This window comes from Carassius gibelio, chromosome A18 (assembly GCF_023724105.1).
Source record: "Carassius gibelio isolate Cgi1373 ecotype wild population from Czech Republic chromosome A18, carGib1.2-hapl.c, whole genome shotgun sequence".
Classification (NCBI taxonomy): Eukaryota; Metazoa; Chordata; class Actinopteri; order Cypriniformes; family Cyprinidae; genus Carassius; species Carassius gibelio.
This window is the reverse complement of record NC_068388.1, coordinates 6,218,500-6,234,650: the sequence shown is the minus strand read 5'-3', so window position 1 is coordinate 6,234,650 and position 16,151 is coordinate 6,218,500. Positions and strand designations below refer to the sequence as shown.

At 37.7% G+C, this 16,151-nt stretch overlaps 3 protein-coding genes and 1 long non-coding RNA gene across 11 annotated transcripts in view; 3 read left to right on the top strand and 1 right to left on the bottom strand.

Annotated features, from left to right (window-relative positions):
- Window positions 1-1,080: 1,080 nt before the first annotated feature.
- Window positions 1,081-1,972, top strand: LOC127934166 (nuclear pore complex protein Nup205-like). Its single transcript, XM_052531364.1, has 2 exons — window positions 1,081-1,309; window positions 1,634-1,972. The coding sequence occupies exons 1-2, from the start codon at window positions 1,214-1,216 to the stop codon at window positions 1,766-1,768; spliced, it is 231 nt and encodes a 76-aa protein (XP_052387324.1). The 5' UTR covers window positions 1,081-1,213; the 3' UTR covers window positions 1,769-1,972.
- A 1,074-nt stretch (window positions 1,973-3,046) lies between these two features.
- Window positions 3,047-3,619, top strand: LOC127934165 (nuclear pore complex protein Nup205-like). Its single transcript, XM_052531363.1, has 2 exons — window positions 3,047-3,187; window positions 3,303-3,619. Exons 1-2 carry the CDS (start codon window positions 3,140-3,142, stop codon window positions 3,525-3,527), a joined length of 273 nt encoding a protein of 90 aa, XP_052387323.1. The 5' UTR covers window positions 3,047-3,139; the 3' UTR covers window positions 3,528-3,619.
- Window positions 3,620-5,924: 2,305 nt separating this feature from the next.
- Window positions 5,925-8,872, top strand: LOC127934167 (uncharacterized). Its single transcript, XR_008147712.1, has 7 exons — window positions 5,925-6,064; window positions 6,588-6,663; window positions 6,745-6,808; window positions 7,114-7,273; window positions 7,378-7,760; window positions 7,855-7,913; window positions 8,043-8,872. It is a non-coding gene; the product is annotated as an uncharacterized LOC127934167 (long non-coding RNA).
- Window positions 8,873-8,998: 126 nt separating this feature from the next.
- The window catches only part of LOC127934164 (FYVE, RhoGEF and PH domain-containing protein 4), a 48,333-nt gene continuing 41,180 nt past the window's right edge, over window positions 8,999-16,151 (bottom strand). For all 8 annotated transcript variants that reach the window (XM_052531354.1, XM_052531355.1, XM_052531356.1 and 5 more), the window contains 10 exons: window positions 15,900-16,038; window positions 15,762-15,820; window positions 14,917-15,063; window positions 14,629-14,801; window positions 14,462-14,492; window positions 14,293-14,373; window positions 13,606-13,740; window positions 13,388-13,534; window positions 11,962-12,102; window positions 8,999-11,872 (listed from right to left, as the gene is read on the bottom strand). In XM_052531354.1, the coding sequence (XP_052387314.1) occupies window positions 11,621-11,872; window positions 11,962-12,102; window positions 13,388-13,534; window positions 13,606-13,740; window positions 14,293-14,373; window positions 14,462-14,492; window positions 14,629-14,801; window positions 14,917-15,063; window positions 15,762-15,820; window positions 15,900-16,038 (1,305 nt within the window). In that variant the 3' untranslated portion in view covers window positions 8,999-11,620. The remainder of the gene's footprint in view (window positions 11,873-11,961; window positions 12,103-13,387; window positions 13,535-13,605; window positions 13,741-14,292; window positions 14,374-14,461; window positions 14,493-14,628; window positions 14,802-14,916; window positions 15,064-15,761; window positions 15,821-15,899; window positions 16,039-16,151) is intronic.

The following is a 16,151-nucleotide window of genomic DNA, read 5'->3' as shown; positions in this document are numbered from 1 at the left end:
TCTATGGTATTAACGTCTATGTTCTGTATTTCAAACAAACTTTTTTACAGTATACAATACTGCTTTAATAAATAGAAAGTTCAAAAGAACAGCATTTCTTTGAAATATAAATCTTCTGTTACATTATAAATGACTTTACTCTCACTTTTGATTTATTCAATACATGCTTTCTGAGTAAAAGTAATCAGTTCTGTAAAAAAATGTAAACTACTGCTAGTGAGTGCATATGAAGATAAGTTAAAGCTGCAGAAGGAACCTTTGGTAAAAATGTATTTTTTAAATATTTGTTAAACCTGTCATTATATCCTGACAGTAGAATATGAGACAGATAATCTGTGAAATAAATAAAGCTCCTCTGTCTCCTCCCAGTGGTCCTATTGCCATTTGCAGGAATGCAATCGCTCTCCTCTGAAACAACCAATCAGAGCTGCGGTCCGTAACTTTTTTATGTGTTCAAAATTTACAAAATGTATATAATAAGTGAGTACACCATGAATCCATTTTCCAAACCGTGTTTTTAGCCTCTCCTGAATCACTAGGGTACATCTATAATAAGGGTTTATATTCGGACTATTTTAGATTGCTTTGGGGGCACCGCGGCGGAGTAACCCAGTACCTTTGTGATTCGTCATAGGCATAAACAGAGAGAAGTAGATCCGGCTACAATGTTCTTCCGCCAGACGCAAGCAGTTCTGTTTATTAACCGCTAGAGCGTCAAAAGTTACTGACTGCAGCTTTAAATGAAGAGTGTTATTTGCGGGTGAAGCAGTTCTGTGCTGATGAAGATGCTCGACTGATCCACATGGCTCTGCAGATGGGCAGCGGACCACCATCATCTCTACGCAAGGACCTGGACCACCTCCTGATACTTGTGAGCTTCCATGTATTAAATACTGCATAATGTATTATTCATAATTGCAGATCTCTTTAAAGCCAGTAACTTGTCAGTAATCTTCATATACTGCTCCTAAAATTTCATTCATTATATTTTAATACGTAATAGCATCATGTCACTTAACATTACTTTTGAACTATTATAATTAATGAAGAATTGTGTTTTTTTTTTTTTCTCAGATTGGAGAGTTTTACAGTAAAGATCAGGAGAGAACCGGCAGGCTGGGGTGTCGGGCAGTGTTGTGTCACTGGAGCACTTTTTCCATTCTCTCATGCTCTACAATGAGAACCTGCCACAGATGTACCCAGTGCCGACAGCATGCACTACCGCCACCCACCCACTAGAGGCATCACTCAGAGAGAGCTGGAAGGCCTCACTACATTCCTTCAGCTGCTTACCACTATCATCACCTGGGTATAGCACACATACATCACAATATAATGACTGTTTAATTGAACAATATCAATTATAAGTTAAAATTTTTTGTTAAAAATAAGTTTTCATTTCAGCAAGTTTATAGACATCTCATTAAACTGTATTGTACATCAACATTACATTAGCTATCAGTCACCCTGCTTTTCAGATATCGACCAGTAAAAAAAAAAAAAGACACACACACGCATATATTAAGCTTGTCGTGATATACTGTGCTGACGGTGATACTTTTTTTAAGCATTAAAACATTATACATTAAATACGTGCTTCTACTGTGGAACTAATTAAATTTTCCTTTAACAGGTAGAGCTGAGCTGTGAGGAGTATCCTCTCACAAGGGCTTTTTGTCATCTGATCAGTACTCAGGTGGAGAGCGCACTTCCAGTGAATCTTGGAGCAGGACTGCGTGCACCAGGCTTTCAGCCTTATCTTGACTGAGGCAGTGCTGGAGGTGTTCCACACACTTCTGAGGGAATATGAGCCACAGCCAGCGGACTTCTTGCAAGAAATGGTGGAACTTCAGAGAGAGCAAATTCCAGCAAATAAGCCCCCGGGGCACAGCCTGATGTTTCACCTGCTGAATGACTCTCTCTCTGCCTCAGCCTGCTGGAGGAGGGCGCTCACCATCTAGATACCTACACCCCCTTTCCTGGTCAGTATCAGAGCCCTGATCTGTATTTTTTTTATATATCCTGTTATATTTGTTAGTAAGACTTTTAAAACAAATTGTCATAAAGTCATTAAAATTCATTAAATCAGTATGAAATGCTTAACAGATCAGTTATTAGGAAATCAAAATTGTGGTATACCAATAAGCTAATTATTCTATACTGTTTTGAGTAATCGGGTGACGGCAAAACACTTACTACAAAATTATTATGTGTAGTATGAAAAATAGATGTTCATTTTAAAATGAAATATTTTTATATGATGTATTTTATGATTATAAAATATACAGTTTTCATATAACCATTATGAAACTGTTGTGTGTTCCTATTTAATATTTGAAAACAAATTACCATTCAAAAAAGTGACAGTAAAGAAGTTTATAATGTTGCAAAAAATATTTAAAATAAATGCTGTTATTTTGAACTTTATATTTATATCATCAAAGAAGCCTAAAATTGTTTTATGAACTAATTAGCTGTTTTTAATATTTTAATAATAAGAAATGCTTATTGAGCAGGAAATCAGCCTTTAACATTCTGATTTTTGAAGGATCATGTGACACCAAATACCACCAAGTGATTGTTGTTGTCAAATACAGTTTTTTTTGGGGGGTTGTTGAAACAACATCAAAATCCTATGTGATTTTGAAATCTTATGTAATATTAAGGAGTGATCGTTCATCTGACTATAAAAAGCCATAGGCTTTAAACACTGCTTTTAATGATAGTAAAATATGTGATCCTGGACTTAAGTTGCTGGGGCATATTTTTAGCAATAGCCAAAAATACATTGTATGGGTCAAAATTATTGATTAATCATTTATCCGAAAAATCATTTGGATATTAAATAAAGATTATGTTCCATGAAGATATTTTATAAATTTCCTACCATAAATATATCAAAACTTAATTTTTGGTATGTATTTTTCTAAAAATTAATTTGGACAACTTTAAACATAATTTTCTCAATATTTCGATTTTTTTGTGGTCCAGGGTCACATATATAAAAAATATATGCAGATAAATTAATACTGAATTGACAGGTACCTCCATATGGGAGCGCTTAACTGCCCCTGAAAAATGTTTCTCCAAGCTGCAGAGAGAAAACCTGGCCATCATCGAGAGCTACGGCACTGCGCTCATGGAGGTGGTGTGCAGAGATGCTTGTGACGGCCATGAGATTGGCAGGGTGAGAGCAAACAATTCAACATAACCTTACTGAGCTCTTGAGAAATAAGTTATTATAACAGCAAAGACCTCCAAATGGCGAGTGATTTGAGTCGAGGACATTGTCTCTTTTCCAGATGCTGGCTCTGGCTGTGTTGGACAGGGTGCTGTCTATAGACAGACAGGGCCAGTGGCTGGTGTACATGTGTAACAGCGGGTACCTGCGTGTGCTGGTTGAGAGCATGAGACAGGACGATGTGGCCCTGCAAACTCTGCTCACACCTCAGCCTCCACTGCTCAAACCACTCGACATCTATGAGTCCAAAATGGCACTGCTGACCCGTGTGGCTAAGACAGCATAGGTCGCTCAGCTGGTGGAGTGTCAGGTGTTTCACATGCTCCCTCAGAATGAAACGCTCAGGTCTGTACTTTATAATCTGTGACTAAGTTACAGATGAACACATGGCCGCGGGAAGTGGGGGTGCTGGGGGTGCTGCAGCACCCCCTAGTGACGAGAGGGAGATTAAAAAAAATGTAGGCCTATTAAAATATTTGTAACGCGCTTGTAACATTTTTTTTTTTTTGGCAACAAGTGTGGGATCAGCTTTGACTAGCCAAGCAATTGTAAGTAGTACACTATAGTATTTTTTTAAGGTGGTGGGGATGGAGATGGAGAGTATTTCGTTCGTGTGTTCTTTGTGTAATGGTTGTGGAGAACTGTTAAGTGTATCGATTCAGATGTTCCAGATCGATTCGATTTCGATTCACAAGCTCTAAAATCGATTCTATTTCGATTCTCGATTCGATTTTCTATTAGAGCTGTAATCGGGCCTTAAAAGTTAAGCCCGATATGTCCCGAGCCCGACAAGTACATTTTGATTGACAGCTTTTTAAAAGCCCGAACCCATTTACAACCCGACATTATTCAAATGTATGCAGCACACAGCTCTTTTGCCTTTTGTCAGGAATGAGTAATTTATACATAGTTTAACATAATTTATACATGACTAACGTAATAGGCCACTTGGAAGTTTGAACAAAGAAATAAAATAAGTCCTCTGTAACATCGTAACATCTCAGCACTCTATAAATAGCCCTAGGTATAGGCTCATTTAGCATTTAAATAGGCCAACGCACCAATAAAAACAAGTCTTTCTTAAAAAATGTAATTAAGATAAATTATAAATTAAGATGGGTATTTGGCAATAACGAAATGAATTAAGATAAAGGCTCTGCCGGATTTGCTTCGCCATAGCAGCTGACATAATAAAATAATAATGCCAACATTAGCTTATATAGCCTACTCTGTCTACATTATGCATTTAAGACTCAAGTAATATTTAGTTATTATTTGAAAAACATTTACTCACCAAGATTAGGTAAGGCCTAAGTGTTTTTGTGGAGGAAAATCACTGAATCCACTGTAGATGTCTTCAGCGCGCTCCTGCGCTCACTGATGGTGCGTCATTATTCACTCATTATTCTCATTATAAACAAGGTCAAAACTTTTCCAAACCTCAGACTTTGCTTTAGTTGCTGGTGCTACCAAAACGTAATCGTCAGAAGCAAGCCTCCGTTTCAACTACTCAGCATACATTTTCGCATCTTTCTCGCGCTAATCGAAACATTACATGACCGCTCATTTACGCCCGAGCCCGGCCCGATTGGTTCGATTGGCAATGGGATTCTTCACACTGCCTGAACATGTGCAATTGTGCTTTTGAAGACAACTGACCACACACACCTGTCCGTGCGGTCGTCTGCTCAGACTCGGTACACACTCTCCGGACTCGAGGACGCAGAAAGTATAAGAGGCTTTAAGATGCAGTCTGTAAGACGCGAACGGGAGCATGACCTGACGCACATTGCAGAAAATGGAACCACTGCTTTAAACTGAATGAATGAATGATAGGTTCGTTGGTAACATCGCACAAGGCACATAAGAGGACATCTAGTGGAGAAGATTTGTAATTAGATTAACGCTAATCTTACATTCAAATAAATACGGGAAAAAAAATCGATTCATGGCCTTTGAGAATCGATTTTGAATCGACCACATTTTAAAAAACGATTAATCGAAAAATCTATTTTTTACCCAGCCCTATTAAATAGTCGGAGATTCCTTGTGGTTTGTGTAAAAAGGTTGGAGATGGAGACAGAAAGCTTTATACTGTGCGTGTGTTCTTAGCGTAATGGATGTGGAGAACTGTTCAATAAACAAATTGCTTAAATAGTCAGAGATTATTTCCTTGTGGTGTGCGTAAAAAGATTTTGGAGTTAATAGAGTTGCGTGTGACATAAACGTGCAGTGACTCAAGCCAACTGACCAAATCGATTGCATTGTTTTAGCGTTATTGTGAAGTTTGATTAATATTATATTTTGTTGTAATATTATTTGTTGTATATAAATGAGTTGCATGTATGTATAGGCTATCTGAAATTGTAATGAAAGTAATTATTTCGTTTTTTTCGATTATTAAACTATTATTTAAACTATTATTTCTGATTCTGCTTCTGCTTCTGCTTCAGATTAATAGCGCATTGCGCATATCTGAGAACTGATGTCTGTGTGTTTCAGACCCTGGCTGGCTGTGCACTGAAGTGTATATGACAATAAAGTAGTAAATCTCAATGTATATATTTTTAAAATGTATTTTAAATAGGCCTATAGGCTCATAGGTTTTTTGTAAAAAAAAAAAATTCACAGCACCCCCTGTTCAAAATTACTTCCCGCGGCCCTGGATGAACATGTCCTTCCAGAGTGTTTGGGCAGAGACATCCATCAGGGTTTGTTCCTAGTCCTCTAGAGCGATACAGATAGATCCTGCTGCCTACTCTCAGACTGATGCAGGTCACCTTGACCTCCACCACCAGGCATCACCAGCAGGGGGCGGCACAGGTCCTTAAACATCCAAGAAAGTCTTCCTCTGAAACGGGCTGAATCCAAATTCACAAATATACTAAGCGAGTTAAACTAGTTGTGACAAAAGTACATACTTGTATGTAGTACTGTACTAAATCTAACTGCATAGTTAAGTATATCAGTATTGGGACATACGTAAAGTAATTTTATTTACACTATTGTTTAGAAGTTTTAGGTTTGCCAAGCTTTTAAATGTTTTTTTAAAGTCGTCTCTTATTATATTACAATTACAATTGAAAATCATTTCTATTTGAATATAATTTAACATTTTATTCAGTTTTGTGATAGCTAGCTTGTGATAGTTTAAAATGGACTTGTTAACTTTTTTAAAATATGTAAAAATCTTTACAAAATTAAAATATTTAGTGAACATTTAATGAACATTATCTTATTAATATATTATATAATATTATATCATAAGAAATAGAATCAATACATTTATTTTAGACAATAGACATAAATGTGCAGTTGATGTGAAGTAATCTGTGTTGATTTATAGGTGCAGCAGTAAATCATCGTTCACTCTGATGTCATCCAGTCCATCCTGCACATCATCAGCAAGACTGCACTGCCAGGTACAGACACACCACAGCCGCCTCTACAGATGCTCTATACACTGATGGATGACTTATGCTGCGTATCTCGATTTTTTTTAGGAGACCTTTAGATGGGACAGGAAATCAACTGATGGAAGTACAAGGACACATCGGCAGATTCCAGGTAAGATATAGACAAATGTCTTCAAAAGTTTATAAAAAAAAAAAAAAAAAAGGTAAAGAATAGTTGGCTGACTATAAATGGTTAAACGAAAGACAACGCACCAATCACACTTCATGATGATGACATCAGTACTGTCAGTTGCTTTTTAAAAGCTGAAAATTCTGTAAATGTAAGTTAATGTATTAAGTTTACAAAATGAGTGAGGTTTATTTTTTTCTCTCTCCTTCAGCGTCAGTCGTTGTCTCTGCTGGTGCGGCTGGTCCTAACTGTGTTTTTTTCCTCTCTATGTGATGATGTTGTGACAGATGTGGCCATTCCCTCTGTACGGGTGCCCAGTCTGGGATTGGTTCTGCTTCTGCTGAAGAACAGCGCCACTGACTTCTTCCGATATCATGACAGCCACAGACAGAGCCTGAACAAGCTGGAGCGAGTGGAGCAGCTTCCCCGAGGAACTGAAGGAGGGAGGTATATCTGCAGGGACAGACGCTGCTGTACTAGAGCCTAAAATTTGCTTGTTTGATTCAAATGTTCAAATTTAGGATGTATAATATGTCTGTCTGTGTGCAAAGCTGTGCCAGAGTCTGGTGTCTGGTTCTGGTGGAGTGGAAAAGATCCCATCAGTGGAGAGAAACGTGCTTGTCAAGCGCAGGCTCGTCCAGCTGGTCAACAGTCGAGCCAAACTTCTTGCCCTCTGCTCCTGTATCCTAACACAATAAAGAGAAATCCAGAGATGATCCAGTCTGCTTTTCAAAATAACTTTTGACCGTTTATTCGGTTACATTCTTTTGACGATTGCAATCTGACACTCAGTATGTTGGAACGAGTTGCATGTTTTTCCTTGACATTTCTCTGAAGATGTCGTGCCTGTTTGTGATTTGGCGCCATCTAGAGTTCTACTTGCTGTACTGCACTCCCACTGACCCCAAAGACTCACTTCTGCCAGGTTACAGAGGTTAGCTGTCTTTCGATCTAATCTTCTTCAAAGCTCAATCAGTTTTTGGGTGTTTTTAACTGCATGAGAGACTCATTTATTGCTTTCTGTGCAGATCCTAGTGGCAGCAGAGATTTAAGGGTGTCAAGAGTGAGCCAGCAAGATCTTGAACAGGTACTTCTCTTCTCTTCTCTTCTCTTCTCTTCTCTTCTCTTCTCTTCTCTTCTCTTCTCTTCTCTTCTCTTCTCTTCTCTTCGCTTCTCTCAGAAACTGTTACACTTCTCTGTGTGATGTGGCGAACAGCTTCAATGAGCCATTACAGAGGAAGCAGCTGGAGGTGGAGGGTCTGTATAGCAAAATCCGCTCACGTCACACCTTCATCCCGGCCCTGACACGCAGGATCCGAGGCCTAGTGCATCACGCCAGAGGCTGATCACTGACATACATGTAAATTCCCTCAAATAGTGTAAAACCTTACTCTTTTGTATTAAGAAGCAAATACCGTATTTTTCGGACTATAAGTCACACCTGAGTATAAGTCGCATCAGTCCAAAAAATACGTCATGATGAGGAAAAAAAACATATGTGACCAATCACGGAAAGTAGGGACACAAGTCGGTTCTGGGGCATTTTGAGTTATTCACAGATTCTGAAAGTGTAGTCTCCAAGCTTTCCAACGATGTGTAACACATGGAAATCGGATAATATATTATATAAATCGCACTGGACTATAAGTCGCATTCATTTAGAACCAAGAACCAAGAGAAAACATTAACGTCTACAACCGCGAGAGGGCGCTCTATGTCTTCAGCGTAGACTACAGGAGCACTGAGCAGCATAGAGCGCCCTCTCGTGGCTCTAGACGGTAATGTTTTCTCTTGGTTCAGGTCTCTTCATTCATTTCTCTCGGTTCATGTGATATTAATTTTGATAAATAAGTCACACCTGAATGTAAGTCGCAGGACCAGCCAAACTATGAAAAAAAGTGTGACTTATAGTCCGGAAAATACGGTAATTTCTTTTTGTAGTTTTGATAACTATCAGTCAACAGGTTACATTTTCTTGCTCTGAAGATCTCTGTACAAGATATCTGCTTTTTTTTTTTTTTAAATGTGTTTAATAAATGGTTTTTTAAACAGACATAAACAGGATGTTCCTGTGATTTTTATGAATCAGGATGCTAAGTACTGTTGCTTGAGCAAATAAAGCAGTTTTTGTTTCTGGTGATTCGCACAGTCAAGAGCAGAGGCACAAAACCATTGCAAGATAATCTCGTTTTATTTTACAAGGTACACTTTATAGAAGGCAGTAAAGTGCGTCATCTTCAGTTTCATTTGTATGTATAAAACAGGTTCTGTCTCAGTTTTGAGAGCTGATGTAGATTTACCGTGGAAGAGATTCTGGGACAGAGAAAACCAGCATATTACATTCAGATTGCATGGTAAGGATTCTTTCGAATGGCAACAATGAACACACATCCATGTTTTAATACAGAAACTCACGTTCAATATACCAACCTAGTTGCTGTAAAAATGTGGAACTACATTTATAAATGTCATAGGCACGTCCCATTCAAAAAAAATGTACTGTGGAATCAACAACTGCTTGACAAGGACAATAATATGACTACAATTCTTAGCTGTGATATGTGTCCAGGTCAAGTAGCTTTAAAATTGTTCATTGTTACCACATGGCAGAGTTTCCCAGAAACATCAAACAAGTGGTTTATTTTCTTTTTAAATGAATTCAGATTCAGATTGAGATCGAGTGTGAAAGAAGGCCTGTAACGCACAATGTTGGTGTGTTGAAAGTGAAAAAATTAATTCCCAGTAATGTTAAGATTATGCAGATGTACTTTAAGTCTGAAAGAAATAAATGAACATGCAAATTTCTTAAATACAAAGGGATGAATAAATGGTCCGATCTACACAGAGACTGAAAATCGAATTGTGTGCTATGTAAAATCATGCATTTCTGCTATAAATTATTTTTAAATACTAAAGTTATAATTACAATATTTAAAGAACATATACATATCCCTGCTCCAGCGGGCCTTCTGAGTGTGATTGTGCTGCCCACAGTAGATAAAACCACCTCCATTAGACAAATAAAGGTCCGTTATAGAAAATTCACAACCAGTTCTTCCACTAAATCCCGAATCTATTACCATGATTAGAGAGCTGATATCGAAGTCTGGGGGTTGACTGACACCAAAGCCACAATTTTGTTCATGTTTGATTTGAATGTGCTTTTAAATGAGGAAAAGTGAAACGGCTTATAACCGAGCGAAACATTATTCACATGGTGTCGACTGCTGTTGTTCCGATTCAGAAACTGAGCCGAGGTACAGCAGACGTTTAGATCTGTCAAAAGCTTGATGTCAGATGTGCTGAGGTACTGCAAACCAGAAAGTGTATTTTGGCATCTCGGTATACAATATTTGAATATATTTTAGCTGCACATAAACTAAACATGGAAACCCTCTCATTTGAAACATTCCTTTTAAAGAGTTACTGTGTTGCCTGCATGGAGAAGACCAAATCAAATTCCTAGTATCTGTATACATGGCGAAATAAAGTTGAAATGAAAATTAAGGACAGAGACTAAATGAATAGGAAACAAACTTTTATACAAACATTCAAATTGCACATAAGGTAGTTTTAATAAAAAACAGACATAAATTATTACTAACAGGTTAAGCTCCTTTCTTCTAGCTATCGATCAAAATTTCCTGAGGTAAATGTGACTTCTTTTCGTGGTCAGAACACTGTTTGGGCGATTAAATGAGGGGTAATACATTTCAAGTAGGTCTTCTAAATCTTTCACCATACCTTCTGATGTTCATTCACGTTTAATTCATAGAAGTAAAGATGAAGATGATGTACATCACAGAGATGTCTATTTTGATGTCTGCATTTAGTGCTGCATCCGGAAGATGTATTTTTAGAGTGTTTGCTCATCTGAAATACGTCTATAAGATGTTTGTTCACAGCAAATGCTTTCCAGATGAAGCGATCTTTAACAGACATCTTGCAGACGTACGTGTGCTATCTGGTTTAACGCGTGCTCCACTACTACAGCTTACTACATAGGCGGACACAATGATTAAAAGAGCGCCAAAAACAGCATTTCTAATTTGGATTTCATGATAAAATTGACAGAATTAAGACTTTGTTTCTTATCAGAAAGGTCATTGTGCTACAAGTTTGGTGAAGCTCTATTCAGCCTCGCATCTCTTTCACGCATGTGCAGTTGAGATTCTCAGTCCAGTTGCATTTAAGCAATAAACGATTTTAATACTATGATATACCGGTATACCGCTGCAACACAACCAAGGATTTACAATATTGACAACACACCATGTCTGCTTGCCATAATGATGGAGCTTCTATTGCATGCAGAGCATTTTGCATCTGAATGCTATTTATATTTGCAGTAAATTGCAATCTTGTCTTTTGAAAAACGCGAATGTCCTGCATTTTTTTTTCTTTTCTTTTTTTTTTTACAATGGTGTCGACACATCTGGATTTTTGCCTCAATATACTATACATACAACATGTTAATGTTCTGAATTGTACAATTTTTACATTAGGCTAAAAACAGTGCTGCGTCAGCTGTAGTATAGTGTGATGATGGAATAGCATGTCTGTTTCTCCATGTGTTCACATGTGCTCCGTTTGCATCCTTCGTGAACTTCAGATCTCTCAGGTGAGGATGAAGCTGATATCCATATGCTTTCTGGATGTGTTCGAATCCAAATGGATCTTTAGAACAACTGGACCAGCAGTGATGGCGCAGCAAGCGGGAGCGTAAACACTCTTCTTACCGACAGCATTGCCACGTCAGTACTAAAATCTTCAACAAGAGTTCGCTCTCTTTGCTCAGACGCCATTAGAGCTCGGCTCTTGGGGGATTTCCGTAGAATGGTGTTCTTCAGGTGATTTCGGTACCTCTCCTGTCACTGCCATTCGGATCACTTTGAGCCAGCGTTGTTTCAGTTCCTCGCTCTCTGCTGCAAAGCTGTGGACTGATTTCGACTGAGAGATTCTGAAGCTGGCGGGAGGGTCGGTGGGTCTTGGGCTGTCCTCCACCTGGTAGCCGAGCAGAGGAATCGAGGACTGGGCCTTGACATCCTGTGAGGACAGTAAACCTTTGTTTAGTAAAGGGAAGTGCTGTGCGGGAACAGAAATAAGACAGTTCAATGAGAAACAAGCGCACTGACCTGAGGTGCTCTGTACAAGTAGAGAACTAGAGCTTCTTTTTGAGGAATGATACACCAGACTCTCTGCCAGGGCTTGTTCTTCTCGCAGTACTGCAGGAAGCCACACATGATACTGTTGCCCGAGAACTGAGCAGCTTCAATCTGTGAGGAAGAAGCAGTCAAGTTTAGCACACTAGTATAAATGCTTCATCACTCCCATATTAGATGACAGCGTGAATTTCATGAAGCGTGTCTGGGTCATATTTCACTTCAACATGAAAAGAAATCATTTTTCCAAAGAAAAACCTAATATATATATATATATATATATATATATATATATATATATATATATATATATATATAGACACAATGTATCTTCAGTATATATTGGTTTTGTCCTAATTTAAACTATTTCTGATTCATTTACAACTCCAGTTTTCAGATAAAAATTTACAACTAAATAGCAAACCATCCAGACACATTCCAAAAAAAAAGAGAGAATAATATGCTTAAACATGGTGAAAATAAAATTATGGTCCAAGCATTGCCCTAATTCATACTATATAGTTAAAAATTGTAAATATTGTAAAGTATGCATGAATCATTAAAGTATCTCTTAATTTGCCTTATTTCAATAATCAAATAACTAATCAAATTATATTGTAATGACAATCATCCTTTTAATGATAAATAACAATGACAAGAACTAAAAGTAAAATACATGGATTCAATAACAAGGCTTCGTTTAATTTATGCACAATGTAATTTACTATTTTTTATTGTAATTGTGAGGTGAAATATGAATCTGACATTCACTGAAAGTGAGTAAATCAAAGAATAACAAAAAAAAAGCCAAAGAACAGGGTAAGTTTCAGTTTTTCAGTAATCATGATAAGTAAGAGCATTTCATCAAGAGTCAGTTTGCCTCCATGATACACAAAGTGACAATTTAGAACAGGGAACAAGCAAAACGATCACTTCACACGTGTATTTTAAAAATGATTTGCATAATCAGCTGTGTTGCTTTGCTCTCTCTTCTAAAGTGTTACCAAACCAGAACATTCAAAAATAAAGAGTACCAGTGATAACACTTTATAATAAGCCTTATTAATAATATTAAGTTAACAGATCATGAATTCATGTCAATTTGTTAAAAATGAAACATTCAAATATTTATGAACATACATCAACCACTGATCTGTTAAGCAATACTGAATGTTTGTTAATGGTTACTGCAGGTTATTATAAAGTGTTACCGACCGATCTTACCGCTGATGAATTCACCACAACAGTTCGTGGACGTCGCAATTTCTTCCGTAACTGTATATATGTATATATATATATAAAGGTTATATGATGTCCTGTTTTCTGACAGTACAGTGCGTGGTAATTGATACATAACAGAATGCAGTTTTAAGCTCAGGTCACATGATCCTGAATTCACCTCTAGAATGCCCTTCTTCTTGCCCTCCCTCTCCTCGCTGTCTCTATGGCCGGTCAGGATGCAGAAACAGTCTTTGCACACCTTGCTCATCTTATTCGCGTCATATTCCAGAGTGGCTTTGTAGTCTGAACACTTCCAGCAGACCACCTGAATGAAACGGACATTTCAGAGCATGAAAAGCGATTTAAAACAAATGCTTTCGGTTTGCTGCCACTTACGTATCCGCAGGCCCGACAGTGATGTCTCCTGCGTGTGATGGCGTTAAAGGCCTCTTTGCACTTCATGCACATGGTCACTTCATTGTCCCGGATCCAGCGAGGGGCTCTTTTACCCAGCTCTGATATCTTAAGATCCTACACGGAAATATAGACATGATATGATAAAAACAAATACAAACAAACAAATCTGGACTACTGTGACTGTATACTCCTAGGAATGTGTGTATTGCATACATAAGTACATATACACAAAAAATTACCCTCTGCATTATACAATTAGTCTGAAACATCGAATAACAGTAGCATTATCATTCATAGTACTTATTTCTAAAATTGAGACATAATGCAATGGCTAAATAAATAAATAAAAATCATTTACATTTAAATTATTAATTACATTTAAGTTAATTAAAATAACTTAAAAACTAAATTAGCTGAAAAATAAATGTAAAAAGTTCAAATTAATATCAGTCTTATGCCATTTTATTGTCTATAATGTTATTCATTTCAATAATATTTCAATACATTTTAACTGATTTAAGTAATTTTCATTTAATTATTAATTTTGAACAATGGAAATAACTGAATATTTGTCAGTTAATTATTAATTTCAATAATATTTCAATCATTTTGTTCTTTTAGAACATAGTTGAGGTGAATAGTACACTTCTAAGAGGACATACTGACCGGTACTTCCTCCACATCTTTGAATGCTGACTTAAAGGTCTCATTTTTCTGGAGGGAGATGTCTATTGTTTCCTGGAATGCCTAAACACAAATGAAGCCAATTTTAAAAATGGACTTGCAATGACTTGATTATAATCGACATAAGTGACAACTGATATTGCATTTTTACCTTTATCCAGCTTTCTTTATCCTGTTCAGAGCTGTAATAAGGCAACAATTAAAACCATTTACCCTAAGGCAACCATTAAAAACAACCTATATTGAATGAGATGCAGTATGCATTAAAAATGCCAGCATTTCTAGAAAGATGGCAAGCACGGACGGTCTGCTCTGTACCTGGCCTGCAGCTCCAGTGTCCGTTCCTTTCCGGAAACCTGAAAGGTGTGAGGATAATCCTCATTGTAGGTCTCCATCACCTTCATGCCTTCGATCCCGATACGTGTGCGGACCGTAAACTTCTGTCCCACCAAGCTGAACTTGGGAACGCAGTACAGCAGCATGTTGTTGAACTGTGGGAAGACGTTAATAGAGATTTAAGATGATAAATTGTCAAAAAAAAAAAACTCATATTAACTCATCAATGGTTACAAATCGTCAGCATGGACAACAGTTACTTGTCCTTACCAGGAAGAGATATCTGTCCATGGCTGAAGTGTTTCTGGCTGCCAGTTTTAGAATATGACCCTCCTTTATTAACTCATTTGAGGCGTTCACTATGTCCTCTTCCTCTCCCAGCATCTCATAAATCTCCAGCAATTTCTTAAGGTTTTCCTGAGAGACAGAAGACAGTATAAACAATAGTGTTCCTGTAGCTCAACTGGTAGAGCACTGCGCTAGCAAGCAAGCAAGCACAAGGTTGGGGGTTTGATTCCCCGGGAACACATGAAATGTAGAAATTGATAGCCTGAATGCACTGTAAGTCGCTTTGGATAAAAGTGTCTGCTAAATGCATAAATTTAATTTTAATTTAAACAGAAAGGCCACAAAACTAAATTTTTTGAAGATTGTTATTGAAACAAGAGGCAGAGTTATTGAGTGGCACCTGAGTATAAGTCGCATCAGTCCAAAAATACGTCATGACGAGGAAAAAAAACATATATAAGTCGCACTGGACTATAAGTCGCATTTATTTAGAACCAAGAACCAAGAGAAAACATTACCGTCTACAGCCACGAGAGGGCGCTCTATGCTGCTCAGTGGAAGGCTTCAAGAGCACAGAGCAGCATAGAGCGCCCTCTGGCGGCTGTAGACGGTAATGTTTTTCTCTTGGTTTATTTCTCTCGGTTCATGTCAAATTAATTTTGATAAATAAGTGGCACCTGACTACAACTCGCAGGACCAGCCAAACTATAAAAAAAAGTGCGACTTAAAGTCTGGAAAATACGGTAAGTGACTGAACCGACTCTTTTAAAAAATTATTATTAGACGTAATCTAGAGTTACAGTCGTACGGCAGAGGAAAACACTCACTGTTTTCCTAATGGCGGTGTTGGAATGAGTGGCAGCCGTGGCAATGATCTCTAAAGACTCTGCGGAGACAAGGGTTTTACATTTAGAAATGGTCATGTTTTAATTCTGGTTTAGGAATCTGCTCGCTCCTGAACTCACTTTCGGCATCCCGCTGGTCTATGTGGTCCTGAGGAAGTTTCTTCAGATAGTCTTTGAGCAGCATCTCGTACCGTGGCACTCTCTGAACGGGCTCCAACATGTGGTGCTGCAGCGACAGACTGCCACATACTTCCTGACGCTGAGCACACAAACATACACATATGAAGACTAAAACAAACAGATATATCCAGAGAGAGTAAAGCAATATCTGCCAGACTGATTAAATCAGCTGTAATTTGGCTGTTTTGAAAT